Below are 16,684 nucleotides of genomic sequence, written 5' to 3'. Positions count from 1 at the left end.
CAGGATGTTCACCACGGTAACGGCACCCAGCAGGCTTTCTACGATGACCCCAATGTCCTTTACTTGTCCATTCATCGCTATGACGACGGCAACTTCTTCCCTGGGAGCGGCGCACCTGACGAGGTGAGCGCGTGTTACCTTATCAACAGTCATCAGACCTGAGCAACACACACCCAGTGCATTGTGGGAAATGGATAGTTTTCCTTTGAAGTACTTTTCTAGCAATGTCACATGTCTTAAAGGGGCAGTTCAGATTTTTGTAAGTGTCCTGAATGGCAGATTATTTGTCCTGTACGTCTCATGTGTGATTCTCTCTGCAGGTGGGCAGCGGGCCTGGAGTCGGGTTCAACGTCAATGTCGCCTTCACCGGAGGCCTTGACCCGCCCATGGGAGACGTAGAGTACCTGGCTGCCTTCAGGTACCAGATACAGCATCACCAAACCACACGAAGAGAAACTAGCTTTACTTGAAGATATAATCTTGAAGTTCGTTTTATTTGGCGACACCTTTTGGTGATAAAAGGCAATCGCGGGAGCGAACGTCCCGGATAACCAGACGTCTACGTTTGGCTCCCTCTGTCACAGTTGTAACTGACGGTCGCCTTCATCTGAGCATCAAATTGTATCTGTAGTCATCCATCTTTTCTTTGTTTGTTCAGCTTTAGTAGATTACTGTTTACTCGCAACAGAGGCCGGAAAAGCAGCCGCTTAGCTCCGCCTACCCTCTCTGGCAGACCAACCACTGCTGGGTGATGGAAAATGCATCACTAAAGACGCTTTCCCACTGGTCAAAAAACCCACTAACACTAACGGTATTGATGGGAACACAAAACCCGTGTCGACACGCTAATCTCCGCCCCCTTTTCCGGCGCGATGCTCTGCTCCGTCTGTAACTTCTGCGGCTCCTTGTCACCTCAGCTACAAATTCCGCCCGTCTCCGTCTGAGCAGCGCTCGAACATCGTTCCAAATTTATCAGCCGAGTTCGATAAACGGACTGAATGAGTAATGGATACAATAAAGACCCTAACTATTGTGACATCTTCACTGTTTACTAACCCTGTTTCGGACGCGTTTGTGACGTCAGACGCTGACGCAGCAGAAAAGAGACTGAAAGAAGTATACTTCACTGGCAATGGGAACAGAGACAATCGGCATCTATAAGCGGGCAAAGTACATGTAGAGGAAATGTGTTGCAGCAGAAACTGCTGTGTATACACCAGTTAGACGTTTTATATAACTTAGTAACTGTTCTAACTTGAACAGATCTGTTCTCAGCTTTGTGACACAGCACTTTCAGACACTCCAGTGGGTGTTTTTATCCGACAGCGCTGCTGTGTTTTTACTCATGGTCTCAATTTCTGCCAGACGACTTTTTAATTATGAGTTCAGCTGCAAAACAAGCGATTAATTAAATCATTTTTTCTCTATAGACGATTCATCATTTGAAAACATTAGCGAGACCATCACGATTTCTTCCAGGTCAACACGATGCCTCTAAACGTCTTTCAAAACAACCTTTGAAAACTGAAGGAGTTTAACCATAAGCTCTTTAGAGAGATAAAAGCAGCAGATTTTATTTTTGCTTGAGAAATGAGAACAAAGTCGACTAAGGAGAAAATGTTCTGCAGTGTGATTAACTGAGTATCTTCTGTATTTAAACCGGCCACTATCTGTAGTTGTGCATAATCTTCACACTCCACCCTCTCTCTCTCTCAGGTCAGTCGTGATGCCCATCGCCAACGAGTTTGCCCCCGACATCGTGCTCGTCTCGTCTGGCTTCGACGCCGTGGAGGGACACCCTCCACCTCTGGGCGGCTACACTTTGACGTCGAAATGTGAGATTATCTGATGTTTGTCTCTTATCTCGCGCAAACATGAGGCATTAGCCAGCCGCCGACAAAGACTGGAAATCGTCTCTGCTGCAGATTCATTCACACTCAATCACCTCTGTGTCTCAGGTTTCGGCTACCTGACCAGGCAGCTGCTGACCCTCGCTGGAGGCCGGGTGGTGCTGGCGCTGGAGGGGGGTCACGACCTCACCGCCATCTGCGACGCCTCGGAGGCCTGCGTGGCCGCTCTGCTCGGACAGGAGGTAAGGAGGTCACTCCGACAGCACGCGGGGTCTGAATTAATGTCCCTAACGATACAGCGGGGGACGGACAGAGCTTGGCACGCCTCCCATATTAAGTTTGCTCCTTTATTTTAACTTATTTTGTTCAATTTTTTCCACCAATTTAAGTAGAATTTTTTTCAAACCCGACATGTTTTTGTGTGTTTATCATTAGGGTAAACAATCGAGCCGGGGGCCGACAAACAACTCCCTCGTTCTAGAAGCTTAAATTCCTTATTTTGTCAATGGAGTCTGGTGGCTTTCAAGAGAACGATATCAAGGCTGTTAAGGCTAAAGGGTTATCTCTGTAGGAATCCAAAGTGTTGTTATACTTATAACAACAATCTGAACACTTTTTGGGCGTAACTTTTTGTGTCTGTAATCATGTAAAAGCAGGGCACAGAGTCCGGACTGTCCTTGGAGTGAGCTGATGTAACACATCGTGTTTTTCCAGGTCAACCCCTTTGTGCTCGGAAACGCAGCCTGTTCCATACTCGTGTTTACATTCTGCGTGTGTGTTTTTGTCCCGTGCAGCTGGACCCACTGCCCAAGGCCGTCCTGGAGCAGAGGCCCAACCCCAACGCTGTTCGCTCTCTGGAGAAAGTTATCGAGACTCACAGTGAGTTCACACAAACCCATAACACTGATAACACGCTGACACACTGAGACACAACGTTAAGCTGATTTCATGTGTGTCCTCTGCTTCACTCTGTTATTTCTCTCCTCCTCTCAGGTAAGTACTGGCGCTCGGTGCACCGCTCCTCCCCGCGGCTGGGACTGTCCCTGCTGGAGGCCAAACGAGGCGACTCGGAGGAGGCGGAGGCCGTCAGCGCCATGGCCTCTCTCTCTGTGGCGAACACCAACGCCATGGATCAGAGGTAAAGGAAAAGGAACTACATATTTCCAACATTTCAGCTAACTACTTCTACTTCCTGTTACCAACGTTTTTATCTATATCATTTAACAGCATTAGCTCACTTTAGCTAGTGAGTTAAAGTGACCAGCAGCTCAGCTCTCGTAGACCCTCCTGGCCACCAAAGAGCATTAGAAAAACACACATTTTAAACGTGAAGCTGCTGTATTCATTGATTTTACCAGTTTAAATCGCAGGGTCTTTTATTTTGGAGGTGAGGGAACCTCTGTGGAGAATTCGGCTCTTGTTAAACCTCATGAAAGATGAATATTTTAGGGATCTTTGACGTCTGCCATGCAGCTAAAACAGGACAGGTATTCTACTATCAAATCATTGTCTTTGCAGGAGTTTTAACATCTGTTTTTGTGTCTTTTTTCGTCCTCCAGGCCCGAGGAGGAGGAGCCCATGGAGGAGGAGGAACCGCTGTAACGGAGGGAAACACGAGGGTGTCACACCGTAACCTTTGACCTCTCCGGAGACAACTCTTTGAGCTGCAAAGAGTCTTCGACTGACCCCTTCATTTAGTCCCCCTAACCCCACTCACCACGTCAGTCACCTTGATTGGCGGCCCCTCGGCCAAAAAAAACGAGGGAGAGGGGGTGGGCTCAGCCTCAGAGTAGGGAGCCAATCAGGAGACAGAGGACTGAATTGGGAAAAAAAAAACTTTAAGAGACTCATTTTTTTCTGTCAGTCTTCGCACCCTCATGTTAGCCCACAGCGGCTAACCATGTGACCAAGGCAGCAGGTGGATGTGTTTGGGCGAGAGCAGGTCTCGCTGTAGAAAGGTGTGATTACACTGCAGGAACATACGGTGCTTTACACAGCTGCCTTCTGTCCACGTACAGTATGGACACCAGGGACAGCAGACGATCCCGGCCGCCAGCTCGGGAGTTTCTTTCTCTTTTATCGACTATTTCTCCCTGCGAAGCAAAAGGGCATCGCAGCAACTGAGATAATATTTTACACGATGCGTTCACTGTGGACTTTGGTCGAGCCGAGACTTTGAGTCGGCTTTTACAAAGATTTGAAGACGAGACTGTTGCCTCGCCGGACTCAGCCTGACGTTGAAAAAAATAGGTTGACTAGTGAGAGGAGTGCCTTGGTGAGGGAGGGTCCCCGCTGGATTTCAGGATTGTTTCAGGAAAAGATTGCCTTAAGTCAAACGAGGGAGGAAGAGTTCCCGCTCCTTTTGGGGTGGGAAAATTAAGCAAACAATCTTTCAGCATGTTTACTTGGAACGTGACGAAGACGACGTTTACGTCTCTCACAGCCTCTCTCGAAGAGTTCCTTTACTTTTGGATGGATCTATTTTTCTGTAAAAAAAGAAACAACCCAAGGAAGCGCTTTGTAAAGGTAGTTGCCAGCTTCAGTAGAAAAACGGTGCAAACAAGGAAATTAGACTCTCAAAAACAAGCCTTTGATGTAGCTTCCCTTTAACAGAAGTCAATGCTTTGTAAACACATGAAGCATGCAATTAAGCCGAACGACCAGACGTTTATCCGCAAGATTTTTTGAACGTTATCCAAAAGAGAAAGCCAAGCAAGAAAAGCCAAAGCATGAGTTTGCATTTACAGTAGTACTTTCACTCCACTTAGCGGGCAGACATTTCTCATACTGGCCCTTTAAGACGAGGCTCCCAGTACCCAGTTCAATGTTTACTAATTTAACCCTCCACAGATCAAGTGAGCGTTTGTGTCCCGATCGGCCTCCCGTACATCGCCGGTTGGCAGCTACCTTGGTTGCTAGTGTGAGCTAGTCATGTATATTGAATTGAATATATTTTGAGAGGCAGTAATCGCCTGTTTGTATCTACATGTTTGATTTCCACATCCGAGTTGTTCGATTTACGATATCAAAAAGAGAAAAAAAAACATGTTTCGTAAGCGTGTCCACTTTTTATTTTTTATCGTATAAGATTATTTTTCTAACTTTTTCATCCATAGATTTTGTTCCGTGTTTTTATCCGTTTTCTGGATAGTTATAGGGCTGCCATTCACACTTAGTACTATTGTCACCTCTTGTTCCAGAACTTTCTTTCTTGTATTTATCAACAAATAAGGAGCAACGCCTCCTTTTCTTTCTTTCTTTCTTTCTTTCTACGGCTCTCTCGCAGCCTTTTTCTGCATTTTCATCAATCGTGTATTTATAACATGTACTGTTTATAGGAGATTTGTATATGGAAAATTTATAAATGTACTCTAACTAATGACAGCTATGATATTGTGAGCGACAAACAGTATGGTGTATGATATTACTACCATGGACTTTTAAAAAAAAAAGCAGCATATTTAACGCGTCATCGACTGCACTGTTTTCACGTTGCCCTCGAGTGATGTCATCACACGGCACTGCAATTGACTTTCAAAGTAAAACGTTTAATCACTTTGTTGCCTAATTGATATCCTCACCGCTTAACCTTTAAACGGTGACAACGCATCCGAAAAGAGGTTTAGAGGAAGTTTCATGTAGCTAGCTGAGTTTTATTTTGGCGGGGTGAAAAAAAAAGGTGGATTTTTTTTTGCAGATTTGGCGGGAAAACATCAGCTAATATCTTCAAAACCTCTTTCTGAGCATGTGTTGCACTATCATGTTCCACTTCCTGCTTCAATCAACTGATCTGACACTCAAATTACCCGTCTGTTAACTGCTTTTTTAATTCAAAACACCTATCATGATTATTTTAATATCATTTTATTTAACATGTTTTTCATGTCTAACAAAACATTCCACTTTTTATTCATTAATTTGGCTTATTTTTATATGATTTTGTTTTTGTAGAAACTTTAATACTCTTTATTTTTCGCCGTCTGCTCGCACCAACTTTAACTCTTTGCATGGTTTGTGAGTCAGCATGCCTGCTTGTCTATGTAACAAAAATGTATTTGCACAATAGAAGAAGAACACTGGAGGACTTTAAGACAAAAAAAACACAGAAACCTCCCACGGCGGCGACTCCCGAGAGCACCAGGCAGGACGTTTTTTTTTTTCCTTCCTCTCTGGTGTGCAAACAAGAGACTTTGTCCGAACGACTCCACTGAGAAACATTTGATATTGTTCTTATTGTTTCAAACGAGTGATTTTAACGGCACTTACACCATGTACGGACTGTACTAAAGAGAAACACGCTCTGCCAAACCTCTGCTACATCCACACCTTTAAGAAAAAGAGAAAAAAAAAGGACTCCCAAAGAATGTTCCTCTTTCACAGATTTGTGAGCGGGCGCTGTTACGCGAGAGAAAAGTTTGGAAACAAGGGCATCGTCGATTGATTGTCACTCCCACCTCGGCCAGTTCTCTCTATATATAACCACTGTGGCTCAAGAGCAATTCTCGGTTTACATGTAAATGGATAAAAAAAGTTATTTTTTGTTTGTTGTTTGTCTCTATTGATGAAAAATGTTATCTTTCTTTGGGACCTACGCTTTGGACATTTCATCTCTGACATCATCTATAAAATATATTTCTGAAAAATACAACAATCTGTCGTTCCTTTATTTCTTTTCTTGGGTGCTATTTCAGGTATTTCAGGCCGTCTGGACAGAATCAATTCAACAGATAAACTCAGGAATTTCTGTTGACATTTAAAGTGTCTTATCTCCTCTTAATCCCTGTGAGAATTTAGGATTATCTAACACACTTCAATAAAACAAATACACAAATTCCCTTTCAGTGCAATCCAAGTGGAAATAATCACTATCATTGCTTGTAGTAGACAGTGTGGATCCTTATTTTTTACAGGAAGTCTCCAAAGTACTGAAGGACAGTGAATCAGCCTCCCCAGCACATGACATAAATGATGATAGAAAGTATCACGCCTGAAATGAAGACGACCGATCGCCGGTTTGAGGAGACGTACGCAGGGTCACCAGGTCTCAGCTGACTCGTCGCTGAGTGGAAAATCTAATTACAAGATTCAATATCACAAGTGTGCAGGCAAAGTCCAGAGCAGCAGCTATCAGGTGACCTCCATACTTCTTCTAATGGAAAAAAAATAGCTAAAATGTCCCCAAATGCTAAAAAAAGTCTAGTCACAAAAGCTAAAGGTAAAATAATAAAATTGCCTGTTTTGTTCAACAAACTGTCCAAACAATCCCCCAAAATTATATCAGTATTTTAGAAGATTATTTGGCTAAAAATGACTTGAAAAGTACTGACAAAATGTGAGCCCTGCTGAGAGGAGGAAGAAGAATTAAACGTGTAAGAAAATAAAAGCATGAAATGTATGAATAATAATGACAAAAAATATTGAGGAACTCGTAAATTAGTGATTAAATGCAAAAATAGACCGATTAAAAAGTAACGTTTATAATAAAAATAGTTCAATATTCAATATTCAAAACAATACATATTTAGTTTAGAGGTTTTAAAAGAGAAAGTTGTGACGTCATGTATTGTAAGCAATTACAACATCACAGCATCATCAGGTAAACTAAAATAAGCATAATTTAATACGTTTAAAATGGTACAATATGTTAAAAAATAGGCCTCAAATTGTTTAGTAAACAATACAGCAGCACAATAAGTGTTCATCATGTGTCAGTGTACTACTACTCCGTCCAATGAGGGGAGGGCACTTCCCTTCCACCACGCGCACACTGACCTGATATTTCCTCTCTGCACACTGTCCCCACCGCCGCACCAGTGCAATGCTAAAGCTGCAACATTAGCACGCTAAATCTCCCATTTTCACAACCCTTAAGTGGGGATACCTTTCGTGTTTTCTTCATCTTTCTTTTTCTTTCCTGTTCCTGAGCAGCAGCGCGTTTTTTCGGACATGCCTAACATCGTGCTTTTTAGCGGGAGCTCCCACCACGACCTGTCCCAAAAAGTGGCTGATCGGCTGGGGTTGGAGCTGGGGAAAGTGATCACGAAGAAATTCAGCAACCAGGAGACATGGTAAAAACTTTCATAACCTGTAGGCGCTTATTATTCTTGCATGTTGTGGCATTTAAAGCAAGAGGTGCATTTTCGTCGGTAGAGTGTATAGCTGCTCATGTTGCTCAGCCTCTGAATCCCATGTGGGTTATGTTAGCTTGAAGCTAACAATAGTTTACTATTCAGCGGGCAGCGCTGAAACACTACACGTGACTAGCTAGCCACATGTAAACATGCCAGGCTATCAAGCTAACCTCACTGCGTCCTTTATCGGACAGCTCTGCCAGCCCTCAATTGTTTTTGTTACGTTTTAAGCAGTATATGTTCCTGGTGTATGTAACTGCTGAAACAACCCAGAGACAGAACAAGAGTAGTGCTGAAATTACGTAATGTTGTATTTTGCTTGCTGCGTATCATGCTAACTAAGCTAACGTTACGTCTGCTTCCCGTGTCATGGGTGATAACGGAGGAGGGAGGCAAAAAGTATCAGGCCAAATTTTGTACGAGGTTTTCAAATTGTTCCCTAAAGCCATTCGAGTGGTCTAAATTATGTGAAATAATCCGATATATATGCAGGGGTAGCAACTACTTTTATTGCCCCGTTAAACTGAATGTTTGTGCTCCAAATCTGCCAGTTTTGACGTAGGCACATAATGTTACGGGTTTACGGAATTTGACGTGACACCTTAGCTAACTTGCTGTACACTGCTGTTAGCTAGCCGTAGCCACGAAACTTGTGGATGTGGTTAAACATTACCAAATTCATTGGTGTAAATGACGATGACACCGTGGGATATGTATCGCTGTTGTGTAGTTTTTTGCCGAAATAAAACTTGGTCCCAGGTTACCAAGGTTACCAACTTGGTAACCTCTGGAAAGAGGTTGTGCGATAATACTAGCTGTCATTTTAACATGCATTTACATTAGCTGGCTAGCAAGAAACGGTAGCATGTGGCTAACTGCCCTTAAAGCATATGACATAACTGTACGTTACAAAATACACAGCTGTCACTTAGACACTGATATTTAATGGCCAAATATTGTTATTAAAATGAGAATAACTCGCAGCAACGTTTCAATTTAATAAGAACAAATTATTTATAGTTAGCTCCCCTTAGTGCCTATTATACAAGGGAAATGAGGTAACTGTCTTGTCCTTAAATCACATGCTCTTAATTTGTGCTCTTTTAAGCCAAGCCTCGCAGAGGACTTTTACTTTCAGTGCCTGTTTTGCTGCCCGGCCTTGAACAAGGTTGAATATGTTGTGCAGCCTGTTTGAACCCTTCTCCGGGATGACCCCTTAGTTTCATGCTGGTCTGTTTATTTGACTTACGTTGACCTGAACTCATCACAACACTGTTGATGGTGTAGCTCTAAATTCAACATGTATTTAAATGCATTTGTAGCTAAGGATGTGATCATTCCGCTCTCTAACCATGTCATCTAAGTGCATTTTATTCACACGATGCACTCCAGTAATGTGTTTTGTGATCCTGAGGTTCAGTGAACGCTGCATTAACATCACCAGAGTTGGATTTAATTCCCTGCTGGGGTCACTCTTTGAAGCACTCACTGTATTGCAATGCACTCTGGATAAAAGCATCTAGACTGCATGTGTTGTACTGTAACAGTTGTGCATCCAAACATTAGCAGCTTGTAAAGGTGTCTTGACCCCTTTATCCCCCCTGTAAGACCCTCCACTCACGGCTCTAAAATCCACCTTTTATCCATGCCGTGGTTTCTCTCTAGGGAACCCAGCTGTTTTGTTAACCCAAAGTTCAAAACAAAGATAATGTTCCCATCCTCACACAGACGGTGAGGTGATAAAGCTATGCTGATAATCCTCTTCTCACAGCTCTGACTCAGGCTTTGCTGGTTGACTTGCAGAGGGAGTGGATTCCTAGGAATGAAATCGCAAGAGTCTTTGTGTTCGTAAGGGGAGAAATGATTAAATGCAGATAAATATGACACTTCCTTGTTTTGCTTTAGTGTGAAGCAGTTGCCTTTTACAGTTGATCCTGTTTTCATTATGAAATTCTGACCGTGTTTTCTGCATCATGGAAATACAGGACCCTAAATTCAGCTCGTATTTGTCGTTTGGTCTATAGATCTATTGAAAATAATTGGTACCTTTAGTTGCAGCTTGGTTGTACCGTTTGTTTTGAGGTGATTTTTAGTTGTCATGTCTGACATTTCAAGCCTGTACTCTGTAGGGTGAGTTGTATTGTTTATTATTTGTTCAAAGCCTCACAAGCACATTGTAACACAAGTTTAAACAATGGGAGCGTCAGCCTTTTTCATCACCTTTACAGATGTGTTGTGGCTCATGTGTGAGTGCTGGCCTCTCTTATAAAAACCTTGTGACTGCACAGACAGACCCTCCCTCACCCTTTTATTTCTGCACATGTCCGCTGATCACATGACTGAGGCCGGGGGGACCTGGTCCTGTCCCACTGAGGAATGTTTCACACACGCATGCTGCCTGCTTTGCCGTCAGTAACTGGCAGGTTAACGGTGTGTGTGTACATGTGTGTGTGTGTGTGTGTGTGTGTGTGTGTGTGTGCCTGGCAGGGCAGTTTTTATCTCCTAAATCTTTTATCCTAACATCCTCCGATGATTGTCAGGACTCAGGCCTGAACTTGTAACTTAAAATTCACCGCAGCTCTCTCATAGATGACTTCATAAAGGTCCAGGCTGAGTCACTGCTTATAAATGTTTCATTGATGCATGATGATGAACTTTCTGACAATTTAATCTGGGAGGAAGGATTATTTAAAAAATGATAATATCGCTGTCATGAGGTGGGCAAAGTTTCGATAAAGTGGTCGACATGTTAATAAAGCTTTGACATTTTTAGACTGACAGATATATCAGTGTGCCGTTATTAAGGGCCGATATAGGCCAATCACAGATATATCCGTGTTCCGATATAGGCCTATCACAGATATATCAGTGTGCCAATATTATGGGCCGATATAGACCTATTACTGATATATCAGTGTGCCAATGTTATGGGCCGATATACACCTATTACTGATATATCAGTGTGCCGATATTATGGTCTGATATAGGCCAATCACAGATATATCAGTGTTCCGCTTTAGGCCTATCCCAGATATATCAGTGTGCCAATGTTATGGGCCGATATAGACCTATTACTGATATATCAGTGTGCCAATGTTATGGGCCGATATAGACCTATTACTGATATATCAGTGTGCCGATATTATGGACTGATGTAGGCCAATCACAGATATCAGTGTTCCGATATAGGCATATGACAGATATATCAGTGTGCCGATATTATGGGCCGATATAGACCTATTACTGATATATCAGTGTGCCGATATTATGGACTAATATAGGCCAATCACAGATATATTAGTGTGCCGATATTATGGGCCGTTATAGACCTATTACTGATCTAATCTTACTGATTTACTAAAAATCGACCTAGAAGAGATCTGTTTCCATTCCAGCTGAATAAATTACAATATTGGCCACCATATCAGTAATGAATTTCCCCCTCCAATATCAGTATTGGTATCGGCCTCTAAAATCCAATATCGGTAAACCTCTAGCCGTATCCCTTTATTCAATATGTGTTCAATAACATGTTCCCCTTCTTGTCGCCCCGACAGTGTGGAAATCGGCGAGAGCGTGCGCGGCGAGGACGTGTACATCGTGCAGAGCGGCTGCGGCGAAATTAACGACAACCTCATGGAGCTGCTCATAATGATCAACGCCTGCAAGATCGCCTCGTCGTCCCGCGTCACCGCCGTCATCCCCTGCTTCCCGTACGCCCGGCAGGATAAGAAGGATAAGGTACAGACACACACACACACAATGATGCACGCTTTGTAGCACTGCAGGCTGACATGTGAATTAAACCTGCAGTGATGTTATTGGAGGTATTACTGCCCTGCTCGGGTTTGCAAATCAAGCTCTTTGTCCGTCTCTGAAATTCAGAAATTGACCCGTCGAGACAAACTGGTTCTTGCAACCTGCTTACCTTGTAAATCATTATCTCACGTTGCCTCCGTTAATGTGGCTGTAAGAGTGCCAGTTATTCCATCGAGGCAATATCTAATTTAAGGGTGCAACATGTGTGCGTCAATGCTCTGCAAACACTTTGAGTTAACCTCAGCCGCATGTTCACTAAAAGGTTTCACGGACAGTTTTTCAGGTAAAGATTTCACAACTCTAAAGTTATCGTAAATGTTCTTTTAATGAAAGAATGTGCAACAAATGGCACTAAAACTAAACATGGATAATCAATGTTGTCCTGACACTTCTTAAAGCTCCAGCACCTCTTACTCAGTCCTCATTTCCTCTGAGCACGCTCCACCGTCACGCCCAGGTACTTAAGTGTTTTGTAAACACACTAAAGCTTCGTTACGTGCGCATCCACATGTTGTTTATACGGCAGCAGGAAAACCAAGATTTGAATGGAACTAACAATAACAGAGAGGAGACGGGTCGTTGTTTTTTTCCAACAGATTTGGGAAAAAAAGAGACAAAAGGAAAATACTCTCTCTTGAATATTTTTTCTTACCTACTCACCTCAAGCGACTCTGTCTTGATGCTTGTCCCAGAGTCGAGCACCCATATCGGCCAAGCTGGTGGCAAACATGTTGTCCGTGGCCGGAGCCGACCACATCATCACCATGGACCTGCACGCCTCACAGATCCAGGTCAGTGTGTGACATAACGACAGTTTGTGTTATGATGCAGGAGACATGTTTCTACTTTAGCTGCTTGAACTTTAGCTTAGCCTAGCGTAGCTTCACGAGGCCTCAGTTGATGAAACACACGGATCAACAAAGTATATTTTAGCTTATAGTTGTTTTTAATGTAGTATTTCTTCTTCTATCGCTCTCATGATGTCTCCAAATCCCTAATGTTTTTGCTAACTGACTCCACAGCGATGAGAAAGTAGAGAAGAGATGCATGTATGGAAATATGTACACAAATATGTTCTTATTTTTTAGCTTTAAAATGTATTAAAAACTTCTATCGTGTCTTTTCTTTCAGGGTTTTTTCGACATCGCTGTAGACAACCTTTACGCAGAGCCCGCTGTGCTGCAGTGGATCAGAGAAAACATTCCAGAGTGGAAAAACTGCATCATCGTGTCTCCGGATGCAGGCGGAGCAAAGCGGTAAGATTAGAGTTAAACAGCACTAAAAATATAAATTTAAAAAAGTGTGTTTTTAAATATGCAGTGTCTCCGTCTTCCCCCTCCAGCGTGACGTCCATCGCAGACCGTCTGAACGTGGACTTTGCCCTCATCCACAAAGAGAGGAAGAAGGCCAACGAGGTGGACCGCATGGTGCTGGTCGGGGACGTCAAGGACCGGGTCGCCATCCTGGTGGACGACATGGCCGACACCTGCGGCACCATCTGCCACGCTGCAGACAAGTCAGTTTGATTTAAACCCTTTTAGACAGTTTGAAGAAGAAGTCAGGGTAGTGGAGGCAAAAGGCAGAGCTGTTATCTGGAGTTAAATTGGGTTCACAGATCACAGTGTACGTGCAGCATATATCAAACTGATAAGCTGCTTTTATCAATTCTAAAGCACGTACGTTTTGATGTCTCCTCTCAGGCTGATTGATGCCGGCGCGGTAAAAGTCTACGCCATCCTCACGCACGGCATCTTCTCCGGTCCGGCCATCTCCCGCATCAACAGCGCCCCGTTTGAGGCCGTGGTGGTGACAAACACCATCCCGCAGGAGGAGAAGATGAAGGCGTGCCCCAAAATTCAGGTACACAGGGCACGCACACATTAATACTCATGGAAAGACTTCAGCCTCGGAGTAAAGGTGCTGGAGGTCGAGAAGGCAAAGTAGTAGTACCTTTGCACTGCATTTGAATAGAGTCACATCCTACACACACGTCTGCTCTTTAATAATCTGCCATTGTCGCAGCTTTAAGATCGTCTCTCATAGCACAGGTTGAAGAACACAATCCACACACCAGGATCTGCTCGTTTATTCTCCATGAAAGCAGAGTCAAATACAAATTATGCAATTTGCAAACGAGGTAAACTATTCGATGTATTTGAAAGATTAACAGGCGTAAATTTGTGTGTCATGATTCATAGGAACAAAAACGGTCCAGGGCAACCGCAGCGGATCAAAGTACGTCCACTATACGCTTGTTTTTGCCACTGACAGGCTCCGATTGTTACCACAACATTTCCGAAATGATCCCGACAAAGATCGTCTACTTACTCGATAGATACTTGCCCGTTCGGTCCCTGTGGTCTTAGCCGCCTCCTCCAGTTTATTTAAGGCACGTGAAGAAAGTCTGCATCGAATTCAAATGCCTCATCTTCATCATAATCGAAATCAGGAAAATATTCAGCCACAGCTTTTTAATACATGTTCCTGTCCGGCAGTCCTCTACGTAAACAAATCCTCTCTCCAACTCTAACTCACGCTTCCGCCGTCCTGTTCAAGTAACATCTCACCACCTGCGGGATTTCAGAGCGAGACGTCTGTTTCTGGTCACACAAAAATGATCTTACTCTTTTAAAAAAAGGACGATCTTTGTAGGGATAATTTCTGTAATGCTGTCAGACAATCTGAGCCTGTCAGTGGCGCAAACAAGCACTTTTAGTGGACGTACTTTGATCGGGCAGTTGCCCTGGATTACGGCCTGGTCGTAGCTGCGGCGGAGTAGCCGGTAACACAGCATCATCACTCGCATGCCTTGTGTGTTTCATTAATTAAAGCCCCCCCCCCAGCTACAACACATAACCCGGAAATATAAATATATATATATATATATATATATATATATAAAATACATTTTACAAATGTAAGGCTGAAGGTGCACAGAAAGGCAGCAGATTTAATAATATGGAGGAACAAAGATTAATACTACTCACATGTCTGTCCCGTTTCCTGCAGGTCATCGACATCTCCATGATCCTGGCGGAGGCGATCAGGAGAACCCACAACGGCGAGTCCGTGTCCTACCTCTTCAGCCACGTACCTTTGTAGAAAACAGGAGATCTACCCCCCCCACCCCGGCGCTCTCTCTCCTCTCCCGCTCTTCGAGCCGCTCGTCTGGCACTTCTCTGCCACGTATCCTCCAGAAAGGCTCGACAAACACCGGCCCTGATGGTTTTTGGCTAAAACCCCCGTGTGACTGTTTAAAAAGGTCGCGCCCACACGATCGCTGTCTTTGACATTTTTTCACCAAGGAGACGGACCGAAACATCACTTCATGTCTGGAGACCAAGTTTGTATTTATGAGTATCTCTTTTCTTCTCTTGTTTCAGTTCGGCCGACCTTACACACCCGAGGTAACGGCCTTCACTTTAACCAAAGGGTCCTTTTTGTAACATTTTGTATTATTTGTACCTCACTTTAAAGGAAGCATTCCGCGATGTCATGTGATTAGAGATAATCTGGCCTTTTTATGCTTCACAAAGTCCTAATAAATAATGTGGAAAATGTGCACCCTTTCCCCTGAAGTGTGTCGCTTTAACAGCTGCTAAAAGTATTAACCCTTAACTTGCTAATGCTATAAAGATTGTAAAAGTTGATGCGTAGCTGTATCTTTAAATTCAAATTGAACCCCGCCTCTGCAGTGCCATTTCTCCCCCGTGAAGCTGCTGTCAACCTTTAATTCTATATGATTCAATGACTAACTCCCCGACAGGTCCGTTGTTGATGTAAAGTGTCTGATGTGAGGTGTTATGTTCCAAAAGGTCATGAAAACAAATTGAGCCTGAAGCTTGATTATAGTGTTAACATTCAGCAATTCAACAGTGACGTGTCACGAAGCATGTCGGTAATTGTCCTCGCAGCTCTGATGGGTCACTTTAGCTCCAATGAAAACATGATTAATTTTTTTTTATTTTATATGTAACACTTCAAGCTGTTTCGTTGACAATAAAGCTTTGACAATGGCTTACAAATGCTCGTCTGTGCTTCCTACATTTCCCATGATGCAACTCAATAACCTCAACACAAGTGTCTCCCTGCCTGTGATGTGCTAACGCCTTTCAATCGCGAGTTCTTCTACACAGCCGGTAAAGTTTGCAGTCGGAGATAAACGTGATGACATCACAGTGACGTAGTCAATTATAGTTGTTTTTTTTCAAGCAGGCCCCCGCCAGGGAGGACATCATACACCTGTGAACATTTTAAACAATTTTGACCAACTTATCATTCCATGTCATGCCCACAAGGTGGCGTAAACCTTTGTTCATTCAGTTATACAGACGTGAGTACAAAAACAAAGAAATGTATAATTAATAATAGCGGCGTAAATAATTTAAATGTATACAGTATGAACCTTTGTTAATCAGAAATCCAAAACGCTAAAAATATTTGGACACATATTTTTATTACAACCGTACTTAATGGTCATGAAAAAATATAAACACTGATTTATCGTCTGCTGTAACATTAACAGAGTGAATATAAAAGCGCCACCAGAGGGCGCCATTTCTACATGAATGTGCAGCTGCAGGTAGATAAAAGTCATGAGGAGAAATGAGCTATTGAAGTCACATTTTTAAGTCATTTTTTGATTAAATTTAGCTGAAGTAATGCATGTTTTAACTACAACAGCGACGTCGTTGTAAATGTAATTGTTAGGATGCCATGCGGACTTAAACACGTTTTCAAAATAAGAGACGGAGCGTGAAATTCGGCACACAAACACGATAAATCTAAATATTTATTTGCTCCCTCTGGGTTGTGATGTTAGGAGGTTTCTTTCAAGGCTTTTCAGTGTTTAGTTTCAGCCTGAGGATGGAGGTCTGAGCCTCT

The 16,684-nt window shown here is 43.1% G+C and overlaps 2 protein-coding genes across 2 annotated transcripts in view; both read left to right on the top strand.

Moving 5' to 3' along the window:
- The window catches only part of LOC138603405 (histone deacetylase 4-like), a 40,223-nt gene extending 33,736 nt beyond the window's left edge, over window positions 1–6,487 (top strand). The window contains exons 19-25 of the mRNA XM_069675162.1: window positions 4–123; window positions 321–418; window positions 1,717–1,835; window positions 1,959–2,092; window positions 2,645–2,729; window positions 2,844–2,988; window positions 3,410–6,487. Of these exons, the coding sequence (XP_069531263.1) occupies window positions 4–123; window positions 321–418; window positions 1,717–1,835; window positions 1,959–2,092; window positions 2,645–2,729; window positions 2,844–2,988; window positions 3,410–3,452 (744 nt within the window). The 3' untranslated portion in view covers window positions 3,453–6,487. The remainder of the gene's footprint in view (window positions 1–3; window positions 124–320; window positions 419–1,716; window positions 1,836–1,958; window positions 2,093–2,644; window positions 2,730–2,843; window positions 2,989–3,409) is intronic.
- A 1,150-nt stretch (window positions 6,488–7,637) lies between these two features.
- LOC138603571 (ribose-phosphate pyrophosphokinase 2) lies at window positions 7,638–15,825 on the top strand. The gene is made up of 7 exons (XM_069675422.1): window positions 7,638–7,918; window positions 11,539–11,722; window positions 12,493–12,591; window positions 12,932–13,056; window positions 13,143–13,316; window positions 13,501–13,660; window positions 14,810–15,825. The coding sequence occupies exons 1-7, from the start codon at window positions 7,797–7,799 to the stop codon at window positions 14,900–14,902; spliced, it is 957 nt and encodes a 318-aa protein (XP_069531523.1). The 5' UTR covers window positions 7,638–7,796; the 3' UTR covers window positions 14,903–15,825.
- The last annotated feature ends 859 nt before the right edge of the window (window positions 15,826–16,684 follow it).

The sequence above is a fragment of the Semicossyphus pulcher genome, unplaced genomic scaffold, assembly GCF_022749685.1.
Source record: "Semicossyphus pulcher isolate SPU_LCO1_2020_fin unplaced genomic scaffold, fSemPul1.0.p SCAF_24, whole genome shotgun sequence".
Lineage (NCBI taxonomy): Eukaryota > Metazoa > Chordata > Actinopteri > Labriformes > Labridae > Semicossyphus > Semicossyphus pulcher.
The sequence above is the reverse complement of the archived record's forward strand: the minus strand, read 5'-3'. Positions and strand labels throughout refer to the sequence as shown.